The sequence below is a fragment of the Oncorhynchus kisutch genome, linkage group LG21 (genome assembly GCF_002021735.2).
Source record: "Oncorhynchus kisutch isolate 150728-3 linkage group LG21, Okis_V2, whole genome shotgun sequence".
In the NCBI taxonomy this organism is placed as follows: domain Eukaryota; kingdom Metazoa; phylum Chordata; class Actinopteri; order Salmoniformes; family Salmonidae; genus Oncorhynchus; species Oncorhynchus kisutch.
The window spans coordinates 18,333,688-18,358,215 of record NC_034194.2 but is presented as its reverse complement, the minus strand read 5'-3'; the positions used below and the strand labels follow the sequence as shown (position 1 = coordinate 18,358,215).

Sequence of the window (24,528 nt, the reverse complement as noted above, 5' to 3'; positions counted from 1 at the left end):
TCCCTCGACTGGTTTACGCAGGCGCGGGCGAGGGGGGGTTGTAGTCAGAGCGGATGGGTTCTGAAAACGCATCTTCACAATAACAAGTTCACTTTGAACAAAAAAACTACAAGACCCGTAATCCAAGTGAGCAGCCGTGAAAAGTATTGTGGAGCCAAGTCACACCTTGGTGATAAAACTGTTATTAACCAGTATCTAATCCAAAGGGTAGCAGTGGCACCTGCCCTGCACATTTCCGAGGCTATAATATGCAATGCATATGTTGGTGGTGATTTTATTTTATTTAGAGTTTCAACCTAATCTTTTAATGAAATACAAGATGCATGTTCTGAATGAATAAAATTGGCAATTTACCCAGAACTTTTCCCTTTTCTCACTAACATACATATAGACAGAACTACACTATGTATGCAAAAGTATGAGGACACCACTTCAAATGAGTGGATTCGGCTATTTCAACCACACCCGTTGCTGATAGGTGTATAAAATCGAGCACAGGTCATGCAATCTCCATAGACAAAATTTGGCAGTAGAATGGCCTTTGTGAAGAGCTCAGTGACTTTCAACATGGAACCATCATAGGATGTCACCTTTCCAACAAGTCAGTTCATCAAATTTTGGCCCTGCTAGAGCTGCCCCGGTCAACTGTAAGTGCTGTTATTGTGAAGTGGAAACATCTAGGAGAGACAACGGCTCAGCCGCAAGGTGGTAGGACACACAAGCTCACAGAATGGGACCACTGAGTGCTGAAGCGTGTAGCACATAAAAATAGTCTGTTCTCCATTGCAACACTCACTCCCGAGTTCCAAACTGCCTCTGGAAGCAACGTCAGCACAAGAACTGGCCGAGCAGCAGCACACAAGCAGTGGAAACACGTTCTCTGGTGTGATGAATCAGGCTTCACCATCTGGCAGTCCAATGGACGAATATGGGTTTGGCAGATGCCAGGAGAACGCTGCCTGCCCCAATGCATAGTGCCAACTGTAAAGTTTGGTGGATGAGGAATAATGGTCTGGGGCTGTTTTTTACGGTTAGGGTCCCTTAGTTCCAGTGAAGGGAAATCTTAATGCTACAGCATACAATTACATTCTAGACTATTCTGTGCAAGTGTTTGGTGAAGGACCCTTTCCTGTTTCAGCATGACAATGCCCCCATGCTCAAAGCAAAGTCCATACAGAAATGGTTTGTCGAGATTGGTGTGGAAGAACTTGACTGGCCTGCACAGAGTCCTGAACTCAACCCCATCGAACACCTTTCGGATGAATTGAACTTCAAGCCAGGCCTAATCGTCCAACATTAGTAGCCCGAACTCACTAGTACTCTTGTGCCTGAGTGGAAGCAAGTCCCGGCAACAATGTTCCAACATCTAGTGGAAAGCCTTCCTAGAAGAGTGGAGGCTGTTATGGCAGCAAGGGTGACCAACTCCATATTAATGCCCATGATATAGGAATGAGATGTTCAACAAGTAGGTGTCCACATACTTCATGTACTGTATATCTATCCATGATTCACATGCTTTGCATACGCACCCGTTGTTCTTGCCAAATTGGTTGGCATTACTGTGTCACTGTCATTGAAATGTGCAACTGTCAGGCATAATTAACCAATATAATGTGTCCCCTGGCCCTAACATGTGCATTGGAGCAGTTACATCCATTGTGGCAGTTTATAAATCAATTGGTCTCAGATTACCTGAGATCTAATCAAAGGGGTGTCATATTAGGATTCTAATTGCTTCATGCAATGGGAAAAACATCACAACATGAACAATTCATAATTAATGCTTTGTATGACACAATCCCAAATTAGACCATCAAAAAAAGACTAGGCTATCTTTAATTTAATGATTTCAAGAGTAATATTTGATTCCAATTATGCAGGAAATATGGTAGCTGTCACAACTCTCCCCCCCAAAATGTCAATCATATCCATAGCAGTTATTTCAAATGGAAAATAATTGTCTCTCGAAAAGCTTCATCACACAGAATATGATTTATCACCTAGCCTACTATGTGAGTTTGTTACAATAAGTTTCACTGGTTCATTTGGTTTGCTCTAAATTAACCACTCAGCAAGTGGCTGAAGAGCATCCTTGAAAAATCTGCACTCTTCGTGTCCTTTCCCCAAAACACTTGTAAATATTGGACGATAAATTGTGCCTTCCTGTATTATACCTACAGTTGAAGTCGGAAGTTTACATACACTTAGGTTAGAGTCATTAAAACACATTTTTCAACCACTCCACAAATTCTTGTTAACAAACTATAGTTTTGGCAAGTCAGTTAGGACATCTACTTTGTGCATGACAAGTAATTTTTCCAACAATTGTTTTCAGACAGATTATTTCACTTATAATACACTCTATCACAATTCCAGTGGGTCAGAAGTTTACATACATTAAGTTGACTGTGCCTTTAAACAGCTTGGAAAATTCCAGAAAATTATGTCATGGCTTTAGAAGCTTCTGATAGGCTAATTGACATCATTTGAGTCAATTGGAGGTGTACCTGTGGATGTATTTCAAGGCCTACCTTCAAACTCAGTACCTCTTTGCTTGACATCATGGGAAAACCAAAATAAATCAGCCAAGACCTCAGAAAATAAATTGTAGACCTCCACAAATCTGGTTCATCCTTGGGAACAATCTCCAAACGCCTGAAGGTACCACGTTCATCTGTTCAAACAATAGTACGCAAGTATAAATACCATGGGATCACGCAGCCGTCATACCGCTCAGGAAGGAGACGCGTTCTGTCTCTTAGAGATGAATGTACTTTGGTGCGAAAAGTGCAAATCAATCCCAGAACAGCAAAGGACCTTGTGAAGATGCTGGAGGAAACAGATACAAAAGTATGTATATCCACAGTAGAACGAGTCCTATATCGACATAACCTGAAAGGCCGCTCAGCAAGGAAGCAGCCACTGCTCCAAAACCGCCATAAAAAAAGCCAGACTACGGTTTGCAACTGCACATGGGGACAAAGATCGCACTTTTTGGAGAAATGTCCTCTGGTCTGATAAAACAAAAATAGAACTGTTTGGCCATAATCACCATCATTATGTTTGGAGGAAAAAGGGGGATGCTTGCAGGCCCGAAGAACACCATTACATCCATGAAGCACGGGGTGGCAGCATCATGTTGTGGGGGTGCTTTGCTACAGGAGGGTCTGGTGCATTTCACAAAATAGATGGCATCATGAAGATAGAAAATTATGTGGATATATTGAAGCAACATCTCAAGACATCAGTCAGGAAGTTAAAGCTTGGTCGCAAATGGGTCTTCCAAATGGACAATGACCCCAAGCAGACTTCCAAAGTTGTGACAAAATGGCTTAAGGACAACAAAGTCAAGGTATTGGAGTGGCCATCACAAAGCCCTGACCTCAATCCTATAGATACTTTGTGAGCAGAACTGAAAAAGTGTGTGCAAGCAAGGAGGCTTACAAATCTGACTCAGTTACACCAGCTGTCAGGAGGAATGGGCCAAAATTCACTCAACTTATTTTGGGAAGCTTGTGGAAGGCTACCAGAAACGTTTGACCCAAGTTAAACAATTTAAAGGCATGTACACTTCTGACCCACTGGGAATGAAATAAATAAAAGCTGAAATAAATCATTCTCTCAACTATTATTCTGACATTTCACATTCTCAAAATAAAGTGGTGGTCCCAACTGACATAAGACAGAGAATTTTTATTAGGATTAAATGTCAGGATTTGTGAAAAACTGAGTTTAAATGTATTTGGCTAAGGTGTATGTAAACTTCTGACTTCAACTGTATATGTTCGTATTCTTATATTTGACTATTTCTTATTGTTGTTGCATTGTCGAGTAGGAACCTGCAAGTAAGCATTTTGTTGGATGATTAATACCATGCGTATCCCATACATACAACTGATAAAACTTGAAACCTTTCTCAGATCTGCAGTTAGAAGATTTTAATGGGTGGGGTGAGGTTATCCCCAAAAGCTTCACTCCCATAGCCTAATCCCAGCATGTAGTTCAAGGCAGGGCACAAATTTCAACCAATTGAAATATTTTAAATATCCAATCCATTACCTATTTGAAAATCATGAGATTTTGCAAAGCCTAGGTCCAAAGCTATATTATAAAGTCTAAATCCTTTTTCACCATTTGGCTCAATAATCCTTACAATTTCAATTTTTATTTATTTTACCTTTATTTTACTAGGCAAGTCAGTTAAGAACAAATTCTTATTTTCAATGACGGCCTAGGAACAGTGGGTTAACTGCCTGTTCAGGGGCATTTTGTACGATTTTGTACCTTGTCAGCTCAGGGGTTTGAACTTACAACCTTTCGGTTACTAATTGTTTTACAAAAATCAAACAGTATATATAAACAATGTTTTTTTCAATAAACTGGACAAAATTGTTATAATGCATTCCCTTTTTATTTTGTGAGAGAATTTGTGTGAAACCAGTGTCAGAGCGTATTTGTACAAATCAATAACATTGTCAATGCATTAGGATAAAACAATCAGTCATCCTATTGCAGTTAGCCTACTATTCATAATGCTATATCATCAAGCATAGAAAAAATAAGGGAAATTACAAATGACAAACTATCTCGATGTAATTCTCTTCAACATCATATTAAACAGAAAGAATCATCACTGAATAGGCTATATGACAGAAATAATAGATTTCATCAATTCTGGCCAAAGATTTGAAGTTCAACAGTGTCATCAAGGTGCTGTTCACACCAGGTAATAATCCACCCACTAGACCTGAGACATAGTACTATCAGGATTGACACGAATGGTCCGTGCACTCTTTCTCAAGTCTTGTAACTGCTTAGCAGGTTTCCCCACTCCTTCCTCAAACCTCTTCTCCACCACAGGGAGTACAGTATCGTGTAGGAAGGACGCATTTTGTAGAATGAAAGCTTTCTTCTCTGCCTCCTGTTCACACCGCAGGCTGTAATCGACGTGCTGTACAGCCACAAGAATGATCTCCCTCAGGCTCTCCAGCAGCACCATGTGCAGCTCTGGGAAGTAGAGCTTCAGCCCCTCCTCTAGGAAAGCCATCATCTGTTTGGTGAAGGCCACGAGGGTGTAGCTGAGGTTGACCCAGCAGTCGTCTCCTGTATACTGATTGAAGCTGCTCATGCCGCAGCTGCACATTTCCTCCTTCAGCTTTGTGAGAGCCTCTGGAGTCATCAGGTTCATCTTCCTCCACATCTCCTCAGAGTTGCGGTGCTTGGTGGCCTCAATGATGATCTCCTTGTAGCTTTGCAAGGCTGACTTGATGTCTTTAACCAAGAGGGACTGCAGTGTGAAGGTGAGGTCCAGGCCAATCTCACTGAGCTGCTTGCAGTGCTCCTTGGCCACCTTGACACACTCAGCTGCAGTGGAGAGGCTCTCTTTGCTGTCAAACACCTGCCCACTGAATGCATTCACAAACATCTTCATGGATGACCGGGACCAGACCACAAATGCAGAGTAGCAGCCTGTGTTACCAGCAAAGTCCATCTCAAATTCTTTGGCTGTCTCCAGCAAGCTAGTGAAGAAGATGTTGCAAAGCTTGTGTATGTAGAGCAGAGTAGCCCCCTCAATGCGCAGCTGGCGGATGGCGGTCCTGACAGCAGCGGCTCGGTTCTTAAGGAAGAGCTCACAGGCTTTGGTGGGCTGCCCCAGCCGGATTAACTGAGACACGGCCCGACGGGTCGCTTTGGGCCCTCCGCGGAGGGAACGGTCAGGAGAAAGCTCAAACACCAGCACCTCTGTCAGCTGTCGGACACGCTCATCCACCTTCACCCTGAGGTTTTTCACCCTCAGATTGACAGGCTGGTCCTTCAGGTAGTCATTCAGCTTGTCCAGGAGGTCCACACCACCTTCAAAGTCCCGCTGGGCAATGCACACGTCCAGGTCCTCGGGAAGCTCCTGGATCCACTCCAAGCTCAGATCCACTGCCTCCTCTGAGTCAAAAGGGTTGGTCTCTTTGTCATCAAAAGGGTTGGTCGAAACCGAGACTTCTGGTCTCACTGGTGAGTTGGGAACCTCTACCTCTTCCTTCTTGTGTTTTTCTTTTGTCACTTTGTTTTTCTTGGTCTCATCAAGGATCTCCAGCCACTCCTTTTTAATCTTGCTGTTTTCTGCCTGAAATATGCGGCTTTCTGGGAACATCAGGATTTTGAACATGTCTTTCATTGGGGGGTGGTCCTTCACGTTGACAATGGCAAAGCTCTCCAGATCATACAGTGCATTGTATTTGTACTTCACTGTACCACGGCGATTTGCTAACCAGGTGGCAATAAGAAGGCAGTCATTCATCAGGAAGGCATGCACTTTTTGAAGTTGTGCCATGTTGTCCACATCATACTCAACCAGGTCGCCATTGTACACTAAATACCTGCCTGGGGTGTCCATAATGTTTTTGCACCCCTCCACTTTCTCAAGCAGTGTAGTCAGTGTTCTCTGTTTCACTTCCTCTGTGTCTTTAGGGAATGCTGCCAGCATCTCCTTCGCAGTTTCATCCTTATCTGTTGAGAGCAAAGACTGGGTAATGCTCTCCATTATACTTTTCTGCTCTGTCAAAATATGACTCAGTTGGTACATCTCACTCTCCAAGTATGAAATCTCTTTGGCAGTTTCGATGAACTGTCTGTAATTCTTGTAGACATTTTTCTTCAGGTTTTGAGCCGTTTCATCTGCCAGGGTCTGTATTTTTTGACGATGTTCTTGCAAATCTCTGTCGCCATCAGATTGTTGTGAGAGATTCTTGACATAATTCTGCGGGTCGAAATTAGCTGATTCTAATTGCTTGCGCAGTCTGTTCGCCTGCTCTGCCATCTCCCAGGTTACTGCGTGTCTTCTTCTGATTAAAAAAAGGTGTCTTCTTCTGATTAAAAAAAGGTGTCTTCTTCTGATTAATATACATGAATATGTGATGTTTTTTAGCTGCTGCGATAACAGGAAATATGTTAACACCCAAAACACAGACAGAACAACATCTTTGCCCAAAACGTCACGAGACGGAAATTAGGTGGCTAATAGAACGTCTATGGGTTAAAAAATGAATGTAAAATAAAATAAATAAAAATAAAATGTGCGCATAGCTATTTAAGTTATAGTCATATTGAGAGATCAAAATTACAATCAACATTTGTATTTTATAAATGTTCTTTCATTTCAGCGTATTTATATAAAATCCCGAGGAACTATTTAGTTGGACAACATTTATTCGCGAGTGCCACTGTGGCGGAATAACGTATCCCAGAGTTCCCAACAGTACCATAGAATGAAGGATATCACCGTAAACTAGGAAAGCACGTAAACAGGAAGTATTTTGAAAAAGAGCGAAAACATTTTTTCTGTAGTATTTCCCGTTAACTATCTAAATAATTACAGAAATGAATCTACATTTAACTTAAGCTGAATATTGATATACTCTTACGTAGATATAGCTATATGACAATCAAATTGATTAGACCGCGATGACAGTCATCTGATGGTTGCTAAAGTTAGAGCTATCCAGCGCCAAATCATATGATTGGGTTTTGGTGCGTTCATTAGCCTACTGGCTAACGTTAGCTATTTAGCTAGTCAACGTTACATCACAAGCTATCTAATTTAGCTATCTTATATCCATCTAACTTGAATTATATGTTCATCCATCAATAGTTGAACATGGACGACGATTTCCTGCTTGCCATTCAGCTGCAAGAGCAATTTAATTCCGAGGCATCCACAAATTCAACAAATGATGACAACAGCTATGGCCAAACCACCAAAAAACGGAAAGTTGAGTCTAGCAGCGATGTCATCCCCTATTCACGTCCATCTATTGCTCCAGAGAAACCAATGTCAATCGTGGATGAGTCGTGGGAGACGCTTGACCCAAGCCCAGATGTGAGGGCGATGTTCCTTGAGTTCAATGACACATTCTTCTGGGGAAAGCTCAGTGGTGTTGAAGTCAAATGGAGCCCCCGAATGACACTGTAAGTCATTGTTGTATCCATCATCAGATATGATTCACGTGTTTCTTATTGGAGCTCTTACATTAGAACATGTTGCCTATTCACTATCCATGTATAACTCGAACTGTGATTGTTTTCTTGTGGTTAGACTATTCCCTTATGTTATATTGTTCAATGCCTGTCCCCTCATAAAATCTTAAATTATAGGTGTGCAGGTGTGTGTTCTTATGAAGGACGAGGTGGACTGTGTTCTATTCGACTCAGTGAACCTTTACTAAAACTCAGACCCCGTCGGGATCTTGTACAGGTACTTTGACTAACCAACCTGAACCTTCTCAGATTGATTACAATTCTATAAGATTTAACACATGCAAAGTGGCTGTGGTGGAATTTCTTCAGTATAGCATAACATGAAAAATACTCTGTTAATTTTTCCAGACACTTCTGCATGAGATGATCCATGCACTGCTCTTCGTGACTCTAAACAACAGGGATCGTGATGGACATGGACCTGAGTTCTGCAAGCACATGGACAGAATCAATCAAGCTACTGGCACTAAAATCACAGTAGGTTCTTCTCTGTGTCCAGTCAAAGTGTACTTTGTGTTGATATGCATCTGACTTCTGAATCAACGGTGTTCCACCAGGTCTATCACACGTTCCACGATGAAGTGGATCTCTACCGTCAGCACTGGTGGCGCTGTGATGGGCCCTGTCGAACTCGCAAGCCTTACTTTGGATACGTGAAGAGGGCAATGAACCGTGCCCCCTCAGCCCAAGACACATGGTGGGGGGACCACCTGCGCTCCTGTGGGGGCACTTATACCAAGGTCAAGGAGCCGGAGGGTTATGGAAAGAAAGGCAAGAAGACAGACACCAGCCAAGGCAAGACAGACACCAGCAAAGACAAGAAGCCTACAGACAAGCCCACAAGCAACAGCAAGCCTTCCAGTACATCTATTGCAGGTAATACAAGTCTCTTTCTCGTTTGATGAATGCTGAGAGCAGTAATATCATTTATAATTCAAAATATGGCTTAGTGAATGTGTTTTGGTGAATCTACATTTTATTTCCAATGTTTTTGTCTCAGGCTCTGGTTTACAGGACATAAGGAATATCATCCCATTCAGTGGCAAAGGCTTTCTGCTTGGAGGGAGTTCGCAGCCATCATCATTTCAACTCAAGAAACCTATTGTCAACAGTCCCACAACACCCTTCACTACTTCTGTGTCCCCCAGGCTTGTGCTGTCACCTCCAGCTCAGGCGACGGCAAAAGGAATTGACTCGCCTGGACGGCCAGGTCTGAGCTGCCCACAGAAGAAGGGGAGCACAAGCACCACAACCTCCATAGCAGGGGGAGCACACGGTCCATTCAGAGGACCTAAACCCCCTGTTAAAAAATCTGTCAGCAACACCAAGGCATTTGTCAACATCGGTGGCTCACCTGTTAGGATTTACAAATCCAACACCACTGTGTCCAAGCCAGATAGTAACTCCTCAGACACTTTCAAGACCAAAACAGAGCAAAGGTCTGTCCAAGACCTCTTTAATGCCAGTGGCTGGAAGTCTGGAAGTGCAGCTAGTTCTAGTACCTCCACTGTCTCAAAACCTCCAGATGAGACTAAAAGTGCATTTTCATCTGTGGGTGGTTTGAACTTTGGACAACCAGCCAAAGCTGTCAGTTCCTCAGACACCAGACAACTGGACAGCCATCATTCTGTTGTTCCGGCCACATCAAAACCTGGCGTGTCCACCGAGCCTCACCCCTCCAAATATTTCAAAGGCCCTAAAAAGCCTAATGGAGTCAACATTCCAGTTTCTAGGAAGAGGCCTTGGGAAGACCGCACCTCTGCTCACATCTTTGACTTCTTTCAGCAGACAATTGGTGAGTCATCACCATCAACGTCAAGGAGTACAAGGCAGGACATTGACATGCCGACTACCCCAACAGCCCATCCTGCAGTTCAGAACAACTCTGCCAGCTCTGCAAGCCCTACTGTGAACGTCAGCTGCCCTGTATGCCAAGCCATGGTGCAAGAGTCAAAAATCAATCAACATTTAGATTCCTGTCTCTTGTGAGAGAACTGAAATGTGAGGAGAATGCCCTGCAGCTGTTTTATATTGCACAACCTCTAACAGGTCTAAGCGTAGGTAAAGTTGTATAGAGTTTGTTTCCCTGAAAGACGGTTTTGCTAATAAGTCTAAATTTCATTTGTATCTCATGTAGTACTGCTGTAATTAGAGATACAGTTTTGAGGTTTTCCAGTTTGCATCTCCTACATCATGTAAAACCCTCTGGAAAAAGCCTGTTGGTTTAAGTCTTAAAGAACAACATCTGGACTGCACCGGGTTGTTACGTTTATGGTAGTTGGCAGAGAGACTTGTGCCTTAGTAGATCCATGTAAATATTTCCAAAAACATTGATCAATTGTGACATGCTGCCTCAGATAACCATGTTTAAGAAAATGTTCCAAATGTTTTAGCATTGGTCTTCGCTCATGTATAATTGATTTCATTGGTGCCACTTTGACTTAATGGGTCAAGGCAATGTTGCCATTACATAAGCAATTTGCTGCGGTCTTGAATTTGGAAAGTGTCTTCCTCGTATGCTGATCGGGCAGTATTGAATTTCACACGTGCTTGCTATTCACTTCTCTAGGCCTTAGAATTTGTCACATTCGACAGGGTCAAGTGTTTTACAAGGGCATGTGCTGACTCATGTCATCAATAATAGTTTAATGCCTTGTTCAATGGAAAGCACTAATGTGAATTTATCTTAAGCCTCTGTAAATTACCTGTAGGAGAAGTGTGTAGCCAACCAGTAACAAGGCTGTTATTGAATATATTTAGTGTTTTAGTTGTCTTGTTTTTTTTATTGTCATTAGTAATACCATCATTGAATAGTATTAATGTATTTGCAGATTATTTTCTGCATGTGTGCTGCTGGTATAAATGTTAAGTTGAATGTTGGATTTGTTTTGTTTCTGATGAAGTAAGACCAACATTCATGTTTTAATAGGAATGTTTATAAAGGGAAAATAAAATGTTCTTTCATACCTTTTATGTGTCTTTTGACTGAATGTGACTTAATAGTCCTCCTTCCTCAATGGCAGACTAATACCAATCAATAAGATGGTCTCAAATACCATTTCATCATATACAGTGGGGCAAAAAAGTATTTAGTCAGCCACCAATTGTGCAAGTTCTCCCACTTAAAAAGATGAGAGAGGCCTGTAATTTTCATCATAGGTACACTTCAACTATGACAGACAAAATGAGAAGAAAAAAAAACAGAAAATCACATTGTAGGATTTTTTATGAATTTATTTGCAAACTATGGTGGAAAATAAGTATTTGGTCACCTACAAACAAGCAAGATTTCTGTCTCACAGACCTGTAACTTCTTCTTTAAGAAGCTCCTCTGTCCTCCACTTGTTACCTGTATTAATGGCACCTGTTTGAAGTTGTTATCAGTATAAAAGACACCTGTCCACAACCTCAAACAGTCACACGCCAAACTCCACTATGACCAAGACCAAAGAGCTGTCAAAGGACACCAGAAACAAAATTGTAGACCTGCACCAGGCTGGGAAGACTGAATCTGCAATAGGTAAGCAGCTTGGTTTATAGAAATCAACTGTGGGAGCAATTATTATGAAATGGAAGACATACAAGACCACTGATAATCTCCCTCGATCTGGGGCTCCACGCAAGATCTCACCCCGTGGGGTCAAAATGATCACAAGAACGGTGAGCAAAAATCCCAGAACCACACGGGGGGACCTAGTGAATGACCTGCAGAGAGCTGGGACCAAAGTAACAAAGCCTACCATCAGCAAGGGCATTGAAGATGAAACGTGGCTGGGTCTTTCAGCATGACAATGTTCCCAAACACACCGCCCGGGCAACGAAGGAGTGGCTTCGTAAGAAGCATTTCAACGTCCTGGAGTGGCCTAGCCAGTCTCCAGATCTCAACCCATAGAAAATCTTTGGAAGGAGTTGAAAGTCCGTGTTGCCCAGCAACAGCCCCAAAACATCACTGCTATAGAGGAGATCTGCATGGAGGAATGGGCCAAAATACCAGCAACAGTGTATGAAAACCTTGTGAAGACTTACAGAAAACTTTTGACCTCTGTCATTGCCAACAAAGGGTACATAACAAAGTATTGAGAAACTTTTGTTATTGACCAAATACTTATTTTCCACCATAATTTGCAAATAAATTCATAAAAAATCCTACAATGTGATTTCTCTGGATTTTTTCCCCCTCATTTTGTCTGTCATAGTTGAAGTGTACCTATGATGAAAATTACAGGCCTCTCTCATCTTTTTAAGTGGGAGAACTTGCACAATTGGTGGCTGACTAAATACTTTTTTGCCCCACTATAACTATACTAATTCAATTAACTGAAAAATGACATAATTCTCAGAAACATACTTCAATACCCTTACATGCTTAGACACATTTGAATAGATTTCCTGCCCTCCCAAGGGCATAGAGCATTGTTGAGAATTTTCTTTTGATTCACATTCAAAGAGTACAGGAAGATTTTATGGGGACCTAACTAGACCGGGCCAAGAGAGCAATGACAGTTTCTGAAAAGAAACTGCTTGTGCAATATAATACCAATAGTACTATTTTTGTCTGTGGTCTTACATGTACAAAGGAAGGTTTTCCCTGAATGGTTTCTGGTTCATTCTGGAATAAAATCAAGGCATATGTTATTTAGGGAAGGATGATGCAGGGGCAGTGGGGTGAGATATGTCATGGCAGACGGGCAGAGAGGGAGGGCAGTAGAGTTCAAGGCACAACAATGAGGCAGGCAACTGTATGCCACAACTTCTGCTCATCCTGACCTGCTAGATTCTGAGGACATCCCAGATGATTAGCACAGTGAAAAATAGCATACAATACAATTTAGTGAGAAGACACACAAATGAGAAGCTTGAAGATAAGTTGTACCTGTTTCCTCTAGCCTGTATTTAAAGCACATGTCCACAGGGGTAAATTCATAATCCGTTCATCTTGAGTGCACTGCAGTCAAAAGGCACCAACACTTAGGAAGGCCTAATGGGGTGTCCTTGTCTTAACTGTGCAGTGTATCATCAAAAACACACTGTGAGTACATTTCAACTCTTATTAACACACTGCCAATTCATAGACTATAAAGTGTTTTTTTTAAGGGAATACATCGATTTATTTAGTTTTTCACATTTACAATTACACATCATTTGTTGAGACCTTGCTTCTTCAATGACATCTGCCCTTGTATAGGCCACATGTGCCTCTGTTGGGTGGGCTTTGTCTCTTTGTTGAGGGGCTGTTGATGAAACAGGACCATGGTTGGAAATCCCACCATCTGTCCTTCATACGGAAAACCTTTGTTCTGCAGACACATGTCATGAAGACCTCAGCCTAAGTAATGCCTTTTGAACTATTCTCAGCCGTATTCATGTAGCATATGTCATGTTTGTTTCTTTGCGAAGTGTGCCATTATACTAAACAACATTATATCAATGCACTTGTATCCCACAATTGGAGAATTGCAAGAAAATAAGCTTGATAACTTTCATTTGATAAAATATTAAATCATGGCTATTTGGTGGTTCCTCATCATTATTGGTTGCGTTTACACATTTTTCACAATACATGATCCCAAACACACCGCCCGGGCAACGAAGGAGTGGCTTCGTAAGAAGCATTTCAACGTCCTGGAGTGGCCTAGCCAGTCTCCAGATCTCAACCCATAGAAAATCTTTGGAGGGAGTTGAAAGTCCGTGTTGCCCAGCAACAGCCCCAAAACATCACTGCTATAGAGGAGATCTGCATGGCCTTTTGCCCAATCACATCAGATATTTTCACAGCAGCTGTTTTTCAGAGCTGATCTGATTGGTCAAAATACCAATTAGTGAAAACAAATATCAGAATTGGACTATCTGTGTGAATCCAGACAATTGTCTTAGAAGTAAATCAAATCCTCACACTGTAGAGCTGTGACTCACTTTAGCAATAAACAGCATGAATTAGATAGGAGCGTCTAACCCCCCCCCCCCCCCCCCCCCAAAAAAAATACTGTCGAAGGTTGTAAATATTCAACCACACTTTCCTGTCCGTCACCGTGGGTGACGCCCAATCCAACTCGAACTGTGTTAAAGGGACAGGAAGTGCAAGCCAGAGTCATAAAGGAGATTACGGCTGTTGGCGTCAACGAATAATTCTACTGTTGCATGGTGCTCGTCGGAGAGGCGAATTTCTTTACCGAATGTGGTTTTTATAACCACTAAAACTTCTTCCCACTAAAGTATTGAATTTAAGGTAAAGGTATAACGATGAACGGTAAATCGGCGAACGGCACAGCGGGCGGAACACTGGCCTTCATTGAGGGGCTACCACCACTGCCGAAGAGCCTAAGCGGCTTGCTGAATTCAAGCGGCGGGTCTTGGAGAGAGATGGAAAGGATGTATGCAAAGAAAACCATGATCCAAGACGACCTTAGTCGTGGGCGAAATCATTCCGACAATCTGCTTGCGAATAAACCGGCCAACCTTGATGCGGCTTTAGCACTCCTCCGAAAAGAAATGGTAAGTGGAGGGGATGTGATTTGTGATGGGTTGTTTTCCTTCTCATTTTACAACGCAGAATGTCAGAACAGCTGTTCTCATGATTTCACCAATCACGAAATTACTCAATGACTTCATTAATTCATGGTCTAATTAGTACCGTAGCTCTTATAGTCCGCTGAAACATTAACAGAAATTTGACACTGGCAGTTGCCAATTTCTGTGATAAGATTTGCAACACTGTAGCCAATACTCAACGGTGGCAAGACCACGATGAAACACGATACGTTGTTGCTTGTAGGATTTGATGCCAGTTTGGATTTCTTTGATAGCCTACAGTCTATACTAAATTTGTGACTTTGATTTGTGAACATATGAGTCTTTATGAGTAGCTATTTGAAGGCTTACAAATCGAACGTTCAGCCTCACTGTAGGCCTATTTTATGATGAATATTGTATCCCATAAAATATTGATTTGAATGGATAGAAACAAATATTTCTAGCTGAATGCAGGAAGTAGCCCTTGATCATGACTGTTCCATTACACTACACAACTCACTGGATGAAGCAATCTTCTGTAGGGTGGGAGCCGCGACGCTCGGTCTGAACATTAACAGGTATCGCTTGCAGTACGGTTTTGGAAGCATAAGGACTTTCTCATTTTATAATATGAAGGAGCTATTGTCGGCGAAACATAATGCAACATGTTTTGTATTGAGATACCACTTTATTGTGGTAGGGTTCCCACACGGCCATATTTTATGCTACAGCACTTGTTTACGAAAACAGATGGAATAGAGTTAACTACCTGTTCTAATTAGCTATCCGGGTCTAATTGGCTGTCTGCAGAAGACCGAAGCCATACACATGTTGTCACTGAAATACTGTCTGCTGCAACTGTTAAAATCGGTTAAGTGAGCAGTAAGTGTGTTTTGCACTTGGGAAATTATTTAGATGTATTATAGAAGTAGAGGGATTTGTTTCAAGAACCAATCTACAATTGGCAACTGATTCACCTTTTCGATGGAGTTGTTAGCTTCCTGAGCCAATTCACCCTTTAAACAGAACATTAGATGCATAGACTGCACCTTTACTCCTTAGTAGTTGGGTAGAGAAGAAGCAATGTTAGGCTCTTTTTAGTCCAATATTGGGCTAGGCATTAAGCACCATCTGCTCTTTTGTCTAATCTCTAAAGTTTTAGGTATAGTATAAAACACCCTTTTGAGCGCTTAAAATAATTCTAGATTAATTTTGTATTTTCCAGGTGGGGTTGCGTCAACAGGATATGTCTTTGCTGTGTCAGCTCTGGTCCCTTCACGAGTCAATCCAGGAGTACAAGGGCAGCTGCCATGACCTCAGTGCCGGGCACGGGATAGAGAATGGCTACTTTGATGAAGATGATGAATACTACCAGGAGACGAGCACAACACCAACTGACCAACCGGAGGGAAGTGAGGCGACAGCTCCCAAAAATGGGACTAGCAAGGACTCTTGGTTAGGAGACTCTTTCCACATCACCATCTGAGAGACTCAAGAGTTGAGCTTGCTTGACTCCACACATTTGAGGCAATATGCTTTTTTTAATAAAGAGCTTTGCCATGCATTGGCTTATAGTACTTTCTCAGCAGACCTTTTCATAAAAATATATAAACAAAGGTTCATTATTTATTATAAATTATGTTTTTTTTCTCCTATAACTATGGACATTTTTAGTTGAGTTTAATGATTTGTTGTGAGTACTTCCAAGCTCTGTCAACACAATGTTTACAGGGTTTAAATCCGGAGACTGGGAAGGTCTTAATAAACTAAAGGGATGGGATTCCTGTCCCTGCAATCAGTGAGGGAGGAAATTAACTTTTAGATGGCATGTAGTGGCAATGTTGACTGTTACGGATTTGTGGTCTGGGTGGAGTAGGCTGGAGAAAAGTATAGAAATGTGAAAAAGTGTTAAAATGCTGGAAATGCTTACTTCTGGAATGGTTTTATACCAGGGTAAATACGCATGTGCTTCTTTGAAGCCCAATGGTATGCTTAATTTCATATTGTGCTGTGGCGCTCCATACCTTTTCAGTTAACAGTTCTTCAATGAAACTAGATTGTTGACTTAAGTACAGTTATCACCATCATAACCATTGTTTTCATTTAACAAATCAATACAGGGTACTCATGAATTCATATATTGACCCCCGCTAGGACATGCATGTATGGCAGTTGTGTCCATTACGGTGTTCCACAGCCAACTGACACCAAGTCTGCACTCTCAACATTTAGCTGCATAGACTGCTCATCAAAATAATATAGGCTAGGAAGTCTACTCGAGGAGAAAAATTTTGCTTTTGTATCCAGACTTTTTGTTGTGTTAACTGGTCCACAATTCATGTGTTTGTGGTACGCAAACCAAAGAGTATAATTGACACACCTGGGTTGATTTGTAATGGGTTTTAGGAATGATACTGTGCAATGTTCTTCTAGATGCTCCTAGTCGGTTAATTTTTCTCCGATGTTACACAATATAATGAATGTGTTGTAGTACAGGAGGTTGATCTGTTTAGACATGTGTTTTCTTGACTATGATTAATGCCATTTGACAATATACACACCAGCGGCTGACTGGAGGTCAGCTACAGAAAGCTTTCAAAATGGGGAGTTAAAAGAAAATGTCCTCGGGAACTCCTATGCCTCAATGTGCTATGTACTGAATATTCTACCTCCAGCTTCACCGTAAAATGTATATATTGCTGCCACCAGCCCCACATTGAAAGTCAGTATTACAGGATATCAGTCTTATTTTTCTGCATCACACTAAACAGAAATCGCCACAATTAGTGCCTTTCGTGCCCTTTAGGTCTCCAACCTTGGCTATTGCTGTTATCTGTCCCTTCATCTCACAGCACTTTTCTCAACCTGGTCATGTCCTTCGGATGGTCTGATGGCACACGTGGTGCATAGTATGCTGTAACTACAGCATAGTTACTTGTTCAATTCCTACCTTTTAAAAGGAAAAAATGTTTCTTCACTAGTGTCAATAATACAGAAGTGAAATGTATTCAACTGCATCCCGATGAGATTTGGTTTCATGTGGCGATATTCAGATGAACAATGTCTTTGTGCATCTACATTGCTTGCTGTTTGGGGTTTTAGGCTGGGCTTCTGTATAGCCCTTAGTGACATCTACAGATGTAAAAAAGGGCTTTATAAATACATTTGATTGGTCTTGATTTCATCCAATCAGAAAGCTGTTCTTTTACCACAGTCATTTCAAGGAGTTGGCCCAATGATTTCAGTCCATATTTTGAGTGAAAAAGGTCAAGATGAATGAATCTGTTATCTATGTAATATGATTTTCATCTATGATGTAAATTTGATTGTTCCCTCTGACAGAACTCAAAGACAATATTTGAAGGGTTTGTTTAGTTTCAATCCATTCCTCATATTTGTTATTTTTAGTGAATGACCATACTACTGTTTTTGGAAAATTGGTTTTATGCTCTTTTATGTAATAGTTATACTTATGGATTTAATAAAATTACTTTACTCAAATTTGTCTGTTATTCCTGCATGAAACTGTCATTCACAGGCAACGGAACATAACTGTCTACTTTGTAGCTCTAAAATTAGCTTTGGCTTTACAGGTCAGCATGCACCACTTGATAGGGTATTGATCAAATGCCACCTTTGGCACCAACAGAACATTGCATCATTGCACTTTAGAGTGACTTTGGATAATTTATTATAGCTGCCATAGAGACATTCTTCTTTGACTGTGTTTGGAGAATTGTGCGCTATTTCAACTCTATTGCTGTTTGACAGTTTAAAGAATGATTGTCTTGTTCAAAATAAGCACCAATTAATGTATATGAAGTGTGACATGTAACTAGACATCTACTGTATATGTACTGCTGAAGATAACATTGTTTCTATCTCATAGTGAAAACTGAGAAGCAAAGCTTCTGGAATGTCCCACTCAGATAATGTAGCGAGCTATTGCACAATCTGGCTCTGCAAGTGTTTTCTTCTTAGGTCAAGGCTCCGTAGACAAATCATGTGAACAACACTGGTGGACCCTCGGATAGTTTCCCTGTTACTGTATCTTCTCACAGGTAGTGAGCGGCAACCGTCGTTGTCATATACCAAGCAACCCAGCTGGTCAGTTAAAATCAGGGCAGAACTAATCCCCTCTCCACACACTCAGACTTACGCTTGTTCCTCAGAGTACAGTATGGGCTGCATTTATTCAGATGAGAAGTGACCTTTTGGAATGCAGCCTGTACTGAACACGCCTCTGTGCTGTGCTGAGCTGTGCTGTGCTGTGCTGGGCTGAGCATTTGTTTAGGAGATTGTGGTGGCTTAACATAATCTTGATTGAAAGAAAATCCAAGGTACAGTATGCGTGACTCTGCCACACAAGCACTGGGCTATGTGCAAACGGGCTGTGCCAACACTCAGACCACAAACACACTACTCACCTCAAAGCTTAATCAATAAATGGGAAAAAACACAATTAAATTCCTGTGGTTTTACTTACGCCATTAAACACTTTGAAGTATAAACCATGTAACTAGTACAGTTTAGGAGTTTTCAGATGAAGTAGTATAGATCATTCATTTTTCCCATAGGGGATTTTACAAACACTTCAAATAAGGGCTGTGTTTTGTGTAGGATCACAATAATGGAGCACACAACCTATTGCTTATTTCACATTTCTAGCATTGGGCTGCAATAGAGTTAAGAATGGAGTGGCATCAAACACATGGAAGCTATGTGTTTGATATATTTGATACCATTCCACTAATTCCGCTTAAGCCATTACCACAAGCCGTCCTCCTTTTGTTTCTGCCTTTAGTACCCTCTTTTTTATGTTACCATATCATACTAATTTGAGTGTCCCGGATTTAGATTTACTATGTTATGTCTAGTCTATGAGACCAAGTTAATTAAGCATAGCAATTAGGGTTAAGGGCCTTGCTACCTACCGTCCTCGGTTAACTTGTCTAGAGCTCACAGCTTGGCTATGGCACAGAACAGTCAGCTCTGCTTCAGTGATCCTGTCTGACCTTTACTCTCTGAGCCCTGGACCTGGCTGGAATTATGATCATGAGCTTACACTGAGCACTTGTTGACATAGAGAATTATAAATCACACATTATCTATTCTTTATGACATCTTTTGTCCCTATGAATCAAATGTTATTTCCCTTTAAGGGCACATTTATACACTGGTCTCAAAATTGTAATGCCTCTGATGTGATTCTTGTTATACTAATCTGATTATCCAGACTCATGATCAATCACTTCACCAAAGGGGTATACTGAAAAGCAGGATCAATATGCTAGCTAATGTTGACAAGCAACCAGAAATTACTATTGATTTTCTGATTCATTAACAAAGCTAAACTTAGATACACTATATAACCAAAAGTATGTGGACAGCTGCTAAGTATGTGGACAGCTGCTTGTTGAATATCTCATTCCAATTGGCATTAATATAGAATTGGTCCCCCTTTTGCTGCTATAACAGCCTACACTCGACGCTTTCCACTAGCTGTTGAAACATTGCTGCGGGAAATGCTTCCATTCCGCCACAAGAGCGTTAGTGAGGTCGGGCACTGATGTTGGGCAGTTAGGCCTGGCTCGTAGTCGGCGTTCCAATTCATCCCAAAGGTGTTTGATGGGGTTGAGGTCAGGACTCTGTGCAGGCCAGTCATTTTCTTTCACACCGATCTTGACAAACCATTTTTGTATGGACCTAGCTTTGAGCATGGGGGCATTGTTATGCTGAAACAGGAAAGGGTGTTCTCCAAACTGTTGCCACAAAGTTAGAAGCACAGAATCATCTAGAATGTCATTGTATGCTGTAGCATTAAGATTTCCCTTCACTGGAACTAAGGAGCCTAGCCCGAACCATGTAAAACAGCCCCAGACCATTATACCTCCTCCACCAAACTTTACAATTGGCACTATGCATTGGGGCAGGTAGAGTTCCCCTGGCATCCACCAAATCCAGATTCGTCCGTCGGACTGCCAGATTGTGAAGCGTGATTCATCACTCCGGAGAACGCTTTTCCACTGCTCCAGTGGCGGCGAGCTTTACACCACTCCAGCCGACACTTGGCTTTGCTCATGGTGATCTTAGGCTTGTGGGCAGCTGCTCGGCCATGGAAACCCATTCCATGAAGCTCTCGACGACCAGTTCTTGTGCTGACGTTGCATCCAGAGGCAGTTTGGAACTCAGTAGTGAGTGTTGCAATGAAGGACAGACACTTTTTACTCGTTACGCACTTCAGCCCTCGGCGGTCCCGTTCTGTGAGCTTGTGTGGCCTACCACTTCAAAGCTGAGCTGTTGTTGATCCTAGATGTTTTCACTTCACAATAACAGCACTTACAGTTGAACAGGGCAGCTCTAGCAGGGCCAAAATTAGACGAACTGACTTGTTGGAAAGGTGTCATCCTATGATGGTGCCACGTTGAAAGTCACTGAGCTCATCAGTAAGGCCATTCTCCAGCCAATGTCTGAAGATTGTCTATGGAGATTACATGGCTGTATGGTAGATGTTATACACCTGTCAGGAACGGGTGTGACTGAAATAGCTAAATCTACCAATTTGAAAGGGTGTCCACATACTTTTGTATATATAGTGTACATGTTTTTGTTTTTTTATCAATTAGACCATACCCATTTTAATCTTATCTTAAAAAATATACAGTACCAGTCAAAAGTTTGGACACACCTACTCATTCAAGGGTTTTTCTTTATTTGACTATTTTTTATACATTGTAGGATAACAGTGAAGACATCAAAACGATGGAATAACACACATGGAATCTTGTGTGTTGAACAAATCTAAATATATATTAGAGATTCTTCAAAGTAGCCACCCTTTTGTGGAATTTCTTTCCTTCTTAATGTGTTTGAGCCAATCAGTTGTGTTGTGACAAGGTATACAGAAGATAGCCCTATTTGGTAAAAGACCAAGTCCATATTATGGCAAGAACAGCTCAAGTAGACAAAGAGAAACAACAGTCCATTATTACGTTAAGACATGAAGGTCAATCAATCCGGGAAAATTTGAAGAACTTTGACAGTTTCTTCAAGTGCAGATGCAAAAACCATCAAGCACTATGATGAAACTGGCTCTCATGAGGACTGCCACAGGATAGGAAGACCCAGAGTTACCTCTGCTGCAAAGGATAAGTTCATTAGTTCATTAGAGTTATCTGCACCTCAGATTGCATCCCAAATAAATGCTTCACAGAGCTCAAACAACAGACACACCTCAACATGAACTGTTCAGACGAGGCTGCATGAATCAGGCCTTCATGGTCAAATTGCTGCAAAGAAACCACTACTAATGGACACCAATAAGAAGAAGAAACTTGCTTGGGCCAAGAAACACAAGCAATGGAGATTAGACCGGTGGAAATCTGTCCTTTGGTCTGATGATTCCAAATTTGAGACTGTTGGTTCCAACTGCCGTGTCTTTGTGAGACGCAAAGTAGGTGAACAGATCATCTCCGCATGCGTGGTTCCCACCATGAAGCATGGAGGAGGAAGTGAGATGGTTTGGGGGTATATATAATTCAAGGCACACTTAACCAGCATGGCTACCACAGCATTCTGAAGCGATACGCCATCCCATCTGGTTTGCGCTTATTGGGACTATCATTTGTTTTTCAACAGGACAATGTCCCAACACACCTTCACACCTTCACACCTTCAGGCTGTGTAAGATTATGGTTTAAGATGGTTTGGGATGAGTTGGACTGCAGAGTGAATGAAAAGCAGCCAACAAGTGCTCAGTATATGGTGGGAACTCCTTCAAGACTGTAGGAAAAGCATTTCAAATTAAGCTGGTTGAGAGAATACCAAGAGTGTGCAAAGCTGTCATCAAGGCAAAGTGTGGCTACTTTGAAGAATTTGTTGAACATTTTTTTGGGTTACTACATGATTCCATATGTGTTATTTCATAGTTTTTATGTCTTCACAATTATTATTCTACAATGGGTGTGTCAAAAGTTTTGACTGCTACTGTATACTGTATATGCCACCACCAAGCTGCCACCACCAAGCTGCCACCACCAAGCTGCAACCACCAAGCTTCACTGTAGGGATGGTGCCAGGTTTCCTCCACACGTGATGTTTGGCATTCAGGTCAAGATTCAGAGAATCTTATTTCTCATGGTCTGAGAGTCTTTAGGAGCCTTTTGGCAAACTCCAAGAGGGCTGTTACGTGCCTTTTACTGAGGAGTGGCTTCCATCTTGCCAATCTACCATAAAGGCCTGATTGGTGGAGTGCTGCATAAATGGTTGTCCTTCTAGAAGGTTCACCCATCTCCAGAGGAACTATAGAGCTATGTCAGAGTGACCAACGGGTTCTTGGTCACCTCCCTGACCACCCTTCTCCCCCGATTGCTCAGTTTGGCCGGGCAACCAGCTCCAGAAAGAGTCTTGGTGGTTCCACACTCCATCCATTTAAGAATGATGGGGGCGATTGTGTTCTTGGGGACCTTCAATGCTGCAGATATTTTTTGGTACCCTTCCCCAGATATGTGCATCGACAGAATATTGTCTTGGAGCTCAACAAACAATTCCTTCGACCTCATGGCTTGGTTTTTGCTCTGACATGCACTGTCAATTGTGGAACCATATATAGACAGATGTACGCCTTTCCAAATCATCTGCAATCAATTGAATGTACCACAAGTGGACTCCAATGAAGTTGTAGACACATTTCAAAGACATTCAATGGAAACAGGATTCACCTGAGCTCAGTTTCGAGTCTCATAGCAAAGGGCCTGAATACTTACAGTTGAAGTCGGAAGCTTACATACACCTTAGCCAAATAGATTTAAACTCAGTTGTTCACAATTCCTGATATTTAATCCTAATAAAAATTCCCTGTCTTAGGTCAGTTAGGATCACCACTTTATTTTAAGAATGTGAAATGTCCGAATAATAGTAGAAATAATCATTTATTTCAGCTTTTATTTATTTATTTCATCACAGTGGGTCATTAGTTTACTTACACTCAATTAGTATTTGGTAGCATTGCCTTTACATTTTTTAACTTGGGTCAAACGTTTAGGGTAGCCTTCCACAAGCTTCCCACAATAAGTTGGGTGAATTTTGGCCCATTCCTCCTGACAGAGCTGGTGTAACTGACTCAGGTTTGTAGGCCTCCTTGCTCGCACACGCTTTTTCAGTTCTGCCCACACATTTTCTATAGGATTGAGGTCAGGGCTTTGTGATGGCCACTCCAATACTTTGACTTTGTTGTCCTTAAGCCATTTTGCCACAACTTTGGAAGTATGCTTGGGGTCATTGTTCATTTGGAAGACCCATTTGCGACCACGCTTTAACTTCCTGACTGATGTCTTGAGATGTTGCTTCAATATATCCACATAATTTTCTATCCTCATGATGCCATCTATTTTGTGAAGTGCACCAGTCCCTCCTGCAGCAAAGCACCCCCACAACATGATTCTGCCACCCCCGTGCTTCACGGTTGGGATGGTGTTCTTCGGCTTGCAAGCATCCCCCCGTTTCCTCCAAACATAACAATGGTCATTATGGCCAAACAGTTCTATTTTTTTTCATCAGACCAGAGGACAATTCTCCAAAAAGTACAATCTTTGTCCCCATTTGCAGTTCCAAACTGTAGTCTGGTATTTTTATGGCGGTTTTGGAGCAGTGGCTTCTTCCTTGCAGAGCGGCCTTTCAGGTTATGTCGATGTTGGACTCGTTTTACTGTGGATATAGATACTTTTGTATCGGTTTCCTCCAGCATCTTCACAAGGTCCTTTGCTGTTGTTCTGGGATTGATTTGCACTTCTCGCACCAAGGTAGGTTCATCTCTAGGAGACAGAACACGTCTCCTTCCTGAGCGGTATGACGGCTGTGTTGACCCATAGTGTTTAAACTTACATACTATTGTTTGTACAGATGAACGTGGTACCTTCAGGCGTTTGGAAATTGCTCCCAAGGATGAACCAGACTTGTTGAGGTCTACAATTTATTTTCTGAGGTCTTGGC

General features: G+C 41.7%; 3 protein-coding genes across 4 annotated transcripts; 2 read left to right on the top strand and 1 right to left on the bottom strand.

Moving 5' to 3' along the window:
* Positions 1-4,389: 4,389 nt before the first annotated feature.
* LOC109866505 (exocyst complex component 8-like) lies at positions 4,390-7,223 on the bottom strand. The gene has a single exon (XM_020455203.2). It carries the CDS (start codon positions 6,809-6,811, stop codon positions 4,742-4,744), a length of 2,070 nt encoding a protein of 689 aa, XP_020310792.1. The 5' UTR covers positions 6,812-7,223; the 3' UTR covers positions 4,390-4,741.
* A 35-nt stretch (positions 7,224-7,258) lies between these two features.
* LOC109866585 (sprT-like domain-containing protein Spartan) lies at positions 7,259-10,999 on the top strand. Of its 2 annotated transcripts, XM_020455331.2 has the most exons (6): positions 7,259-7,521; positions 7,643-7,959; positions 8,146-8,245; positions 8,377-8,505; positions 8,586-8,904; positions 9,029-10,999. In XM_020455331.2, the coding sequence occupies exons 2-6, from the start codon at positions 7,649-7,651 to the stop codon at positions 10,015-10,017; spliced, it is 1,848 nt and encodes a 615-aa protein (XP_020310920.1). In that variant the 5' UTR covers positions 7,259-7,521; positions 7,643-7,648; the 3' UTR covers positions 10,018-10,999. The 2 variants fall into 2 exon arrangements, with proteins under 2 accessions (XP_020310920.1, XP_020310919.1); XM_020455330.2 differs by having other exon boundaries at positions 7,259-7,959.
* A 2,921-nt stretch (positions 11,000-13,920) lies between these two features.
* On the top strand, positions 13,921-18,039 carry LOC109866473 (protein FAM89A-like). Its single transcript, XM_020455159.2, has 2 exons — positions 13,921-14,520; positions 15,764-18,039. Exons 1-2 carry the CDS (start codon positions 14,269-14,271, stop codon positions 16,022-16,024), a joined length of 513 nt encoding a protein of 170 aa, XP_020310748.1. The 5' UTR covers positions 13,921-14,268; the 3' UTR covers positions 16,025-18,039.
* The last annotated feature ends 6,489 nt before the right edge of the window (positions 18,040-24,528 follow it).